This window comes from Oncorhynchus nerka, linkage group LG5, assembly GCF_034236695.1.
Source record: "Oncorhynchus nerka isolate Pitt River linkage group LG5, Oner_Uvic_2.0, whole genome shotgun sequence".
In the NCBI taxonomy this organism is placed as follows: Eukaryota; Metazoa; Chordata; class Actinopteri; order Salmoniformes; family Salmonidae; genus Oncorhynchus; species Oncorhynchus nerka.
Window position 1 is genome coordinate 10305210 of NC_088400.1, and position 12064 is coordinate 10317273.

Consider the following 12064-nt stretch of genomic DNA (forward strand, 5'->3'; position numbering starts at 1 on the left):
CTCCATGGCTAAATGTTCTCTCTGCTCCATGGCTAAATGTTCTCTCTGCTCCATGGCTAAATGTTCTCTCTGCTCCATGGCTAAATGTACTCTCTGCTCCATGGCTAAATGTTCTCTCTGCTAAATGTTCTCTCTCCTCCATGGCTAAATGTTCTCTCTCTCCTCCATGGCTAAATGTTCTCTCTGCTAAATGTTCTCTCTGCTAAATGTTCTCTCTGCTCCATGGCTAAATGTACTCTCTGCTCCATGGCTAAATGTTCTCTCTGCTCCATGGCTAAATGTTCTCTCTCTCCTCCATGGCTAAATGTTCTCTCTCTCCTCCATGGCTAAATGTTCTCTCTGCTCCATGGCTAAATGTTCTCTCTGCTCCATGGCTAAATGTTCTCTCTGCTAAATGTTCTCTCTCCTCCATGGCTAAATGTTCTCTCTGCTCCATGGCTAAATGTTCTCTCTGCTCCATGGCTAAATGTTCTCTCTGCTCCATGGCTAAATGTTCTCTCTGCTCCATGGCTAAATGTTCTCTCTGCTCCATGGCTAAATGTACTCTCTGCTCCATGGCTAAATGTTCTCTCTGCTAAATGTTCTCTCTCCTCCATGGCTAAATGTTCTCTCTCTCCTCCATGGCTAAATGTTCTCTCTGCTAAATGTTCTCTCTGCTAAATGTTCTCTCTGCTCCATGGCTAAATGTACTCTCTGCTCCATGGCTAAATGTTCTCTCTGCTCCATGGCTAAATGTTCTCTCTCTCCTCCATGGCTAAATGTTCTCTCTCTCCTCCATGGCTAAATGTTCTCTCTGCTCCATGGCTAAATGTTCTCTCTGCTCCATGGCTAAATGTTCTCTCTGCTAAATGTTCTCTCTCCTCCATGGCTAAATGTTCTCTCTGCTCCATGGCTAAATGTTCTCTCTGCTCCATGGCTAAATGTTCTCTCTGCTCCATGGCTAAATGTTCTCTCTGCTCCATGGCTAAATGTTCTCTCTGCTAAATGTTCTCTCTGCTCCATGGCTAAATGTTCTCTCTGCTCCATGGCTAAATGTGTATAATTGCAGCAAACGTGTTTCTTTTAAAACAAATAAATAGGCTAGAGCCAGCTCTGACTCTGTGGGCATCGATGTGGGTGCAGACCCATGAACCCCTGTGACCCTACATCATGAGTTCTGATTGGTTTTGTGGCCCCCACCTCCATCAAAGTTGCCCATCTCTACTTAAGACATTCAGAATGGTGAACAAATGCATTCTGGGGGAAAATGGAGCCACTTCAAATGATCACTATCCCAAACAGATGTATAATAGATCAAAATACAGGTACCTGCGTCAATAAAATAAACTGCTTGAGTAAATGAAGGACACAAAGTATACTGAACGCGGGTGCTGCCACACAGATGTGGTTTCTGAGTTAATTATGCAGTGAACATCCCATCATGCTTAGCGTGGTGTATAAAAATGGCCTGTTAGCCCATTATCTTTGGCTACCATGGTTAGAAAAAGAGTCCTCCCTCCAGGGGGACCCTGACCATTGGGGCGGCTGATGGGCTGTGTGTTTCCGCCAGTGTTTCTACCATCATCAAAACACCAAACGATGGAGTTTGTGGTGGAAGAACAATGTCGTATCCCTCCAATAGAGTTCCAGACACTAGTAGAATCTGTGCGAAGTCTCAAACATCCTATAATGTTAACTGCTATGCATTGTTATTTAATGACCTTACTGGACTTAATTTGATATTCAACCAATTTTTCTGTTTTTGATTTCCAGAACATCCCAAATCATATCAACCTGCCCAAGGTGGGTCATGCCAAAGACTACCCTCTCTTCTTTGGAACGGCCATCTTTGCATTCGAGGGGATAGGAGTGGTAACGTATTACTGTTCCTGTTGAACATATGCCGCAAAAAAACAACATTATTACCATGTTAATACTGACGTAATTTTATGGTATTACAACGTCACTACAGTTAGTAAGGTGTAGTTTCATTGGTATAATTGCAACTTAAGGTGAAGTGTCACCTAACGTTGTTCCTCTCCATGTCTCAGGTCCTTCCCCTGGAGAACAAGATGCAGAAGCCTCAGAGTTTCAATATGGTTCTATGTCTGGGTATGGGCATCGTCACCTTCCTCTATATCAGCTTGGGGACCACAGGGTACATCACCTTTGGAGAGGCCATAGGGGGAAGTATCACCCTTAACTTACCCAACTGCTGGTGAGTTCTTCTTACAATGTCCTGAAGAGATGGTGCTGTATAGAATCACATAGATACTGAAGAGATGGTGCTGTATAGAATCATCACATAGATACTGAAGAGATGGTGCTGTATAGAATCATCACATAGATACTGAAGAGATGGTGCTGTATAGAATCATCACATAGATACTGAAGAGATGGTGCTGTATAGAATCATCACATAGATACTGAAGAGATGGTGCTGTATAGAATCACATAGATACTGAAGAGATGGTGCTGTATAGAATCACATAGATACTGAAGAGATGGTGCTGTATAGAATCACATAGATACTGAAGAGATGGTGCTGTATAGAATCATCACATAGATACTGAAGAGATGGTGCTGTATAGAATCACATAGATACTGAAGAGATGGTGCTGTATAGAATCACATAGATACTGAAGAGATGGTGCTGTATAGAATCACATAGATACTGAAGAGATGGTGCTGTATAGAATCACATAGATACTGAAGAGATGGTGCTGTATAGAATCATCACATAGATACTGAAGAGATGGTGCTGTATAGAATCATCACATAGATACTGAAGAGATGGTGCTGTATAGAATCATCACATAGATACTGAAGAGATGGTGCTGTATAGAATCATCACATAGATACTGAAGAGATGGTGCTGTATAGAATCATCACATAGATACTGAAGAGATGGTGCTGTATAGAATCATCACATAGATACTGAAGAGATGGTGCTGTATAGAATCATCACATAGATACTGAAGAGATGGTGCTGTATAGAATCATCACATAGATACTGAAGAGATGGTGCTGTATAGAATCATCACATAGATACTGAAGAGATGGTGCTGTATAGAATCATCACATATACTGAAGAGATGGTGCTGTATAGAATCATCACATAGATACTGAAGAGATGGTGCTGTATAGAATCATCACATAGATACTGAAGAGATGGTGCTGTATAGAATCATCACATAGATACTGAAGAGATGGTGCTGTATAGAATCATCACATAGATACTGAAGAGATGGTGCTGTATAGAATCATCACATAGATACTGAAGAGATGGTGCTGTATAGAATCATCACATAGATACTGAAGAGATGGTGCTGTATAGAATCATCACATAGATACTGAAGAGATGGTGCTGTATAGAATCATCACATAGATACTGAAGAGATGGTGCTGTATAGAATCATCACATAGATACTGAAGAGATGGTGCTGTATAGAATCACATAGATACTGAAGAGATGGTGCTGTATAGAATCACATAGATACTGAAGAGATGGTGCTGTATAGAATCATCACATAGATACTGAAGAGATGGTGCTGTATAGAATCATCACATAGATACTGAAGAGATGGTGCTGTATAGAATCATCACATAGATACTGAAGAGATGGTGCTGTATAGAATCACATAGATACTGAAGAGATGGTGCTGTATAGAATCATCACATAGATACTGAAGAGATGGTGCTGTATAGAATCATCACATAGATACTGAAGAGATGGTGCTGTATAGAATCACATAGATACTGAAGAGATGGTGCTGTATAGAATCATCACATAGATACTGAAGAGATGGTGCTGTATAGAATCATCACATAGATACTGAAGAGATGGTGCTGTATAGAATCATCACATAGATACTGAAGAGATGGTGCTGTATAGAATCATCACATAGATACTGAAGAGATGGTGCTGTATAGAATCATCACATAGATACTGAAGAGATGGTGCTGTATAGAATCATCACATAGATACTGAAGAGATGGTGCTGTATAGAATCATCACATAGATACTGAAGAGATGGTGCTGTATAGAATCATCACATAGATACTGAAGAGATGGTGCTGTATAGAATCATCACATAGATACTGAAGAGATGGTGCTGTATAGAATCATCACATAGATACTGAAGAGATGGTGCTGTATAGAATCATCACATAGATACTGAAGAGATGGTGCTGTATAGAATCACATAGATACTGAAGAGATGGTGCTGTATAGAATCATCACATAGATACTGAAGAGATGGTGTTGTATAGAATCATCACATAGATACTGAAGAGATGGTGCTGTATAGAATCACATAGATACTGAAGAGATGGTGCTGTATAGAATCATCACATAGATACTGAAGAGATGGTGCTGTATAGAATCATCACATAGATACTGAAGAGATGGTGCTGTATAGAATCACAAAGCAGCTGTAGTTTTTAACAGTGTAACACTGGTCATAATTATATTAATCGAAAGGCTTTTGGTCATTTTTGGATTGCCCGAAGTGTGCATCATCTTGAAGATTTGACCAAAATAGGATCTCTCTCTCTACCTCTACCTCTACCTCTACATCTCTCTCTACCTCTACCTCTACTGTGGCCCAAAATAGGATCCTCTCTCTCTCTCTCTCTCTCTCTCTCTCTACCTTTACTGTGGCCCAAAATAGGATCCTCTCTCTCTTTACTGTGGCTATAAGAGACAAAGTAGAGTCGCAATTCAACGGCTCAGACACAAGAGGTATGTGGCAGGGTCTACAGTCAATCACGGACTACAAAAAGAAAACCAGCCCTGTCGCGGACCAGGATGTCTTGCTCCCAGACAGACTAAACAACTTCTTTGCTCGCTTTGAGGACAATACAGTGCCACTGACACGGCCCGCTACCAAAACCTGCGTACTCTCCTTAACTGCAGCCGACGTGAGTAAAACATTTAAACGTGTTAACCCTCGCAAGGCTGCAGGCCCAGACGGCATCCCCAGCCGCGCCCTCAGAGCATGCGCAGACCAGCTGGCTGGTGTGTTTACAGACATATTCAATCAATCCTTATCTCAGTCTGCTGTCCCCACATGCTTCAAGAGGGCCACCATTGTTCCTGTTCCCAAGAAAGCTAAGGTAACTGAGCTAAATGCCCTAACGGTAGCACTCACTTCCGTCATCATGAAGTGCTTTGAGTTACTAGTCAAGGACCATATCACCTCCACCCTGCCTGACACCCTAGACCCACTCCAATGTGCTTACCACCCCAATAGGTCCACAAACGACGCAATCGCAACCACACTGCACACTGCCCTAACCCATCTAGACAAGAGGAATACCTATTTGAGAATGCTGTTCATCGACTACAGCTCAGCATTTAACACCATGGTACCCTCCAAATTCGTCATCAAGCTCGAGACCCTGGGTCTCGACCCCGCCCTGTACGGACTGACGGGCCGCCCCCGGGTGGTGAGGGTAGGTAACATCTCCACCCCGCTGATCCTCAACACTGGGGCCCCACAAGGGTGCGTTCTGAGCCCTCTCCTGTACTCCCTGTTCACCCATGACTGCGTGGCCACGCACGCCTACAACACAATCATCAAGTTTGCGGACGACACTACAGTGGTAGGTTTGATTACCAACAACGAAGAGACGGCCTACAGGGAGGAGGTGAGGGCCCTCGGAGTGAGATTTCAGGAAAATAACCTCACACTCAACGTCAACAAAACAAAGGAGATGATTGTGGACTTCAGGAAACAGCAGAGGGAACACCCCCCTATCCACATCGATGGAACAGTAGTGGAGAGGGTAGTCAATTTTAAGTGACTTGGCGTACATATCACAGACAAATTGAATTGGTCCACCCACACAGACAGCATCGTGAAGAAGGCGCAGCAGCGCCTCTTCAACCTCAGGAGGCTGAAGAAATTTGGTTTGTCACCAAAAGCACTCACAAACTTCTACAGATGCACAATCGAGAGCATCCTGGCGGGCTGTATCACCGCCTGGTAGGCAACTGCTCCGCCCACAACCATAAGGCTCTTCAGAGGGTAGTGAGGTCTGCACAACGCACCACCGGGGGCAACTTACCTGCCCTCCAGGACACCTACACCACCTGATGTCACAGGAAGGCCATAAAGATCATCAAGGACAACAACCACCCGAGCCACTGCCTGTTCACCCCGCTATCATCCAGAAGGCGAGGTCAGTACAGGTGCATCAAAGCTTTGACCGAGAGACTGAAAAACAGCTTCTATCTCAAGACCATCAGACTGTTAAACAGCCATCACTAACATTGAGTGGCTGCTACCAACATACTGACTCAACTCCAACCACTTTAATAATGGAAATTGATGTAAAAAATGTATCACTAGCCACTTTAAATAATGCCACTTTATATAATGTTTACATACCCTACATTACTCATCTCATATGTATATACTGTACTCGATACCATCTACTGCGTCTTGCCTATGCCATTCTGTACCATCACTCATTCATATATCTTTATGTACATATTCTTAATTCCTTTACACTTGTGTGTGTATAAGGTAGTAGTTGTGGAATTGTTAGGTTAGATTACTCGTTGGTTGGTTATTACTGCATTGTCGGAACTAGAAGCACAAGCATTTCGCTACACTCGCATTAACATCTGCTAACCATGTGTATGTGACAAATAACATTTGATTTGATGTTCTGTCAATACCCCTCCTGTATCTGTCTCTATGGAGACACAGACACAATGACTTGGAGGTGTTCTGTAAATACCACGCCTGTATCTGTCTCTATGGAGACACAGACACAATGACTTGGAGGTGTTCTGTCAATACCCCTCCTGTATCTGTCTCTATGGAGACACTGACACATGACTGGGAGGTGTTCTGTAAATACCACTCCTGTATCTGTCTCTATGGAGACAATGACTGGGAGGTGTTCTGTAAATACCACTCCTGTATCTGTCTCTATGGAGACACAGACACAATGACTGGGAGGTGTTCTGTAAATACCACGCCTGTATCTGTCTCTATGGAGACACAGACACAATGACTGGTAGGTGTTCTGTAAATACCACTCCTGTATCTGTCTCTATGGAGACACAGACACAATGACTGGGAGGTGTTCTGTAAATACCACTCCTGTATCTGTCTCTATGGAGACACAGACACAATGACTGGGAGGTGTTCTGTAAATACCATGCCCGTATCTGTCTCTATGGAGACAATGACTGGGAGGTGTTCTGTAAATACCCCTCCTGTATCTGTCTCTATGGAGACACAGACACAATGACTGGGAGGTGTTCTGTAAATACCATGCCCGTTTCTGTCTCTATGGAGACAATGACTGGGAGGTGTTCTGTAAATACCACTCCTGTATCTGTCTCTATGGAGACAATGACTGGTAGGTGTTCTGTAAATACCCCTCCTGTATCTGTCTCTATGGAGACACAGACACAATGACTGGGAGGTGTTCTGTAAATACCACTCCTGTATCTGTCTCTATGGAGACACAGACACAATGACTGGGAGATGTTCTGTAAATACCACTCCTGTATCTGTCTCTGTGGAGACAGACACAATGACTGGGAGGTGTTCTGTAAATACCACTCCTGTATCTGTCTCTATGGAGACACAGACACAATGACTGGGAGGTGTTCTGTAAATACCACTCCTGTATCTGTCTCTATGGAGACACAGACACAATGACTGGGAGATGTTCTGTAAATACCACTCCTGTATCTGTCTCTATGGAGACACAGACACAATGACTGGGAGGTGTTCTGTAAATACCACTCCTGTATCTGTCTCTATGGAGACAATGACTGGTAGGTGTTCTGTAAATACCACGCCTGTATCTGTCTCTGTGGAGACAGACACAATGACTGGGAGGTGTTCTGTAAATACCACTCCTGTATCTGTCTCTATGGAGACACAGCCACAATGACAGGGAGGTGTTCTGTAAATACCACGCCTGTATCTGTCTCTATGGAGACACAGACACAATGACTGGGAGATGTTCTGTAAATACCACTCCTGTATCTGTCTCTATGGAGACACAGACACAATGACTGGGAGGTGTTCTGTAAATACCACTCCTGTATCTGTCTCTATGGAGACAATGACTGGTAGGTGTTCTGTAAATACCACGCCTGTATCTGTCTCTGTGGAGACACAGACACAATGACTGGGAGGTGTTCTGTAAATACCACTCCTGTATCTCTCTATGGAGACACAGACACAATGACTGGGAGGTGCAGCAGTCACGTTCATTCATGGTGGCAGGTTACAAGACACCATGAATCAGACATCATGAGCCAGGGAGAATTCAATTTAAGGCAGTAAAGCGGACTGATTCTTTGCTCAATCGTGCCTTAATCAAAGTAATCAGTCAGGTAGATCTAGAAGGAACAGATCAGTCGGGTAGATCTAGAAGGAACAGATCGGTCAGGTAGATCTAGAAGGAACAGATCGGTCAGGTAGATCTAGAAGGAACAGATCGGTCAGGTAGATCTAGAAGGAACAGATCGGTCAGGTAGATCTAGAAGGAACAGATCGGTCAGGTAGATCTAGAAGGAACAGATCGGTCAGGTAGATCTGGAAGGAACAGATCGGTCAGGTAGATATAGATGGAACAGATCGGTCAGGTAGATATAGAAGGAACAGATTGAACAGGTCAGAGGGAGGCAGCATGAAAGAGAGTTGACCAGTGAAGCTGTGAGGAGGCGTGGCTCACGACCAATTCCACTGTGCTCTCGGAGCTGCTCTCAGCTGTCAGTAGGGCCGGCATTGCAGGATAGGATAGTGGCCACGCACACACACACCTATAAATAAACACACACACACACACACCTAACCACCTGGCTCAAATGACAGGAAGCTGTGCCAATAGGTCACTCTGTTTCATCCACCTGGGCATCTAAACCTGGATACCTTCTGTTCTGACTATCTATAGACTGATAGGAGACGCTCTTTAACTTTGTCACGATGGAAAACAACAACAGGCAGTTCCATACATACATCTGACTGTTTGTCTGGAGTATCAGTACCCTGTTTGTCTGAGCTGGAGTGTCAGTACCCTGTTTGTCTGAGCTGGAGTGTCAGTACCCTGTTTGTCTGAGCTGGAGTGTCAGTACCCTGTTTGTCTGAGCTGGAGTATCAGTACCCTGTTTGTCTGCGCTGGAGTGTCAGTACCCCGTTTGTCTGAGCTGGAGTGTCAGTACCCTGTTTGTATGAGCTGGAGTGTCAGTACCCTGTTTGTCTGAGCTGGAGTATCAGTACCCTGTTTGTCTGAGCTGGAGTGTCAGTACCCTGTTTGTCTGAGCTGGAGTGTCAGTACCCTGTTTGTCTGAGCTGGAGTATCAGTACCCTGTTTGTCTGAGCTGGAGTGTCAGTACCCTGTTTGTCTGAGCTGGAGTATCAGTACCCTGTTTGTCTGAGCTGGAGTATCAGTACCCTGTTTGTCTGAGCTGGAGTGTCAGTACCCTGTTTGTCTGAGCTGGAGTGTCAGTACCCTGTTTGTCTGAGCTGTCTTACGGGGATTCATTTATATCAGACTACTCTCATACAGGGGCTCATTCATATCAGACTACTCTCATACAGGGGCTCATTCATATCAGACTACTCTCATAACAGGGGCTCATTCATATCAGACTACTCTCATAACGGGCTCATTCATATCAGACTACTCTCATAACAGGGGCTCATTCATATTAGACTACTCATACAGGGGCTCATTCATATCAGACTACTCTCATAACAGGGGCTCATTCATATCAGACTACTCTCATAACAGGGGCTCATTCATATCAGACTACTCTCATAACAGGGGCTCATTCATATCAGACTACTCTCATAACAGGGGCTCATTCATATCAGACTACTCTCATAACAGGGGCTCATTCATATCAGACTACTCTCATAACAGGGGCTCATTCATATCAGACTACTCTCATAACAGGGGCTCATTCATATCAGACTACTCTCATAACAGGGGCTCATTCATATCAGACTACTCTCATAACAGGGGCTCATTCATATCAGACTACTCTCATACAGGGGCTCATTCATATCAGACTACTCTCATACAGGGGCTCATTCATATCAGACTACTCTCATAACAGGGGCTCATTTATATCAGACTACTCTCATACAGGGGCTCATTCATATCAGACTACTCTCATAACAGGGGCTCATTCATATCAGACTACTCTCATAACAGGGGCTCATTCATATCAGACTACTCTCATACAGGGGCTCATTCATATCAGACTACTCTCATACAGGGGCTCATTCATATCAGACTACTCTCATAACAGGGGCTCATTCATATTAGACTACTCATACAGGGGCTCATTCATATCAGACTACTCTCATAACAGGGGCTCATTCATATCAGACTACTCTCATAACAGGGGCTCATTCATATCAGACTACTCTCATAACAGGGGCTCATTCATATCAGACTACTCTCATAACAGGGGCTCATTCATATCAGACTACTCTCATAACAGGGGCTCATTCATATCAGACTACTCTCATAACAGGGGCTCATTCATATCAGACTACTCTCATAACAGGGGCTCATTCATATCAGACTACTCTCATAACAGGGGCTCATTCATATCAGACTACTCTCATAACAGGGGCTCATTCATATCAGACTACTCTCATACAGGGGCTCATTCATATCAGACTACTCTCATACAGGGGCTCATTCATATCAGACTACTCTCATAACAGGGGCTCATTTATATCAGACTACTCTCATACAGGGGCTCATTCATATCAGACTACTCTCATAACAGGGGCTCATTCATATCAGACTACTCTCATAACAGGGGCTCATTCATATCAGACTACTCTCATACAGGGGCTCATTCATATCAGACTACTCTCATACAGGGGCTCATTCATATCAGACTACTCTCATAACAGGGGCTCATTCATATCAGACTACTCTCATAACAGGGGCTCATTCATATCAGACTACTCTCATACAGGGGCTCATTCATATCAGACTACTCTCATACAGGGGCTCATTCATATCAGACTACTCTCATAACAGGGGCTCATTTATATCAGACTACTCTCATACAGGGGCTCATTCATATCAGACTACTCTCATACAGGGGCTCATTCATATCAGACTACTCTCATAACAGGGGCTCATTCATATCAGACTACTCTCATACAGGGGCTCATTCATATCAGACTACTCTCATAACAGGGGCTCACTCCCAACTTGAATTGCAGCCATCAAACGGCATAAGATTGTAACTACCGTCTCGGTTTCTGTTTCTACATGATGTATTATTGTCAAAATGCTGTGTTGTTTGACTATTACTTACTACTACTGACTACGTAATAATTAGCCCTACTCATTAATTAATATGATGTCTCCTCAGGAACTTGAAATGCAGTCATCAATAAAACCATGGTGGTTGTGTGTGTCAGCCTTTGCTGTGACTTTAACCTCTCTCTCTCTGTCTCTCTCTCTGTGTGTCTCTCTCTCTCTCTGTCTCTCTCTCTCTCTCTCTCTCTCTGTGTCTCTGTCTCTCTCTCTCTCTCTCTCTCTCTCTGTGTCTCTGTCTCTCTCTCTCTGTCTCTGTCTCTCTCTCTCTCTCTCTCTCTCTCTCTCTCTCTCTCTGTCTCTCTCTGTCTGTCTCTCTCTCTCTGTCTCTCTGTCTCTCTCTCTCTGTCTCTCTGTGTCTCTCTCTCTCTCTCTCTCTGTGTCTCTCTCTCTCTCTCTCTGTGTCTCTCTCTCTCTCTGTGTCTCTCTCTCTGTGTCTCTCTCTCTGTGTCTCTCTCTCTGTCTCTCTCTGTCTCTCTCTGTCTCTCTCTCTCTCTCTCTCTCTCTCTCTCTCTCTCTCTCTCTCTCTGTGTGTCTCTCTCTCTCCAGGATGTATCAGATTGTAAAGCTTCTCTACTGTTTCGGTATCTACATCACCTTTGCCCTTCAGTTCTACGTGCCAGCTGCGATCCTGATTCCTCCTGTGTTGTCCCGCTTCTCAGAGAGATGGGAACTGACGGTTGATCTCCTGATCCGCACTGCGCTCGTAGTCTTCACCTGTGAGTATGACGTCTATTTTTCTGTCTGATGCCCCCAG

At 44.0% G+C, this 12064-nt stretch overlaps 1 protein-coding gene across 1 annotated transcript in view; it reads left to right on the forward strand.

The window, feature by feature from the left end:
* The window catches only part of LOC115120910 (proton-coupled amino acid transporter 1-like), a 100438-nt gene that overhangs the window by 70266 nt on the left and 18108 nt on the right, over positions 1-12064 (forward strand). Inside the window, exons 9-11 of the mRNA XM_065018346.1 lie at positions 1753-1851; positions 2031-2197; positions 11857-12026. Coding sequence (XP_064874418.1) covers positions 1753-1851; positions 2031-2197; positions 11857-12026 — 436 coding nt within the window. The remainder of the gene's footprint in view (positions 1-1752; positions 1852-2030; positions 2198-11856; positions 12027-12064) is intronic.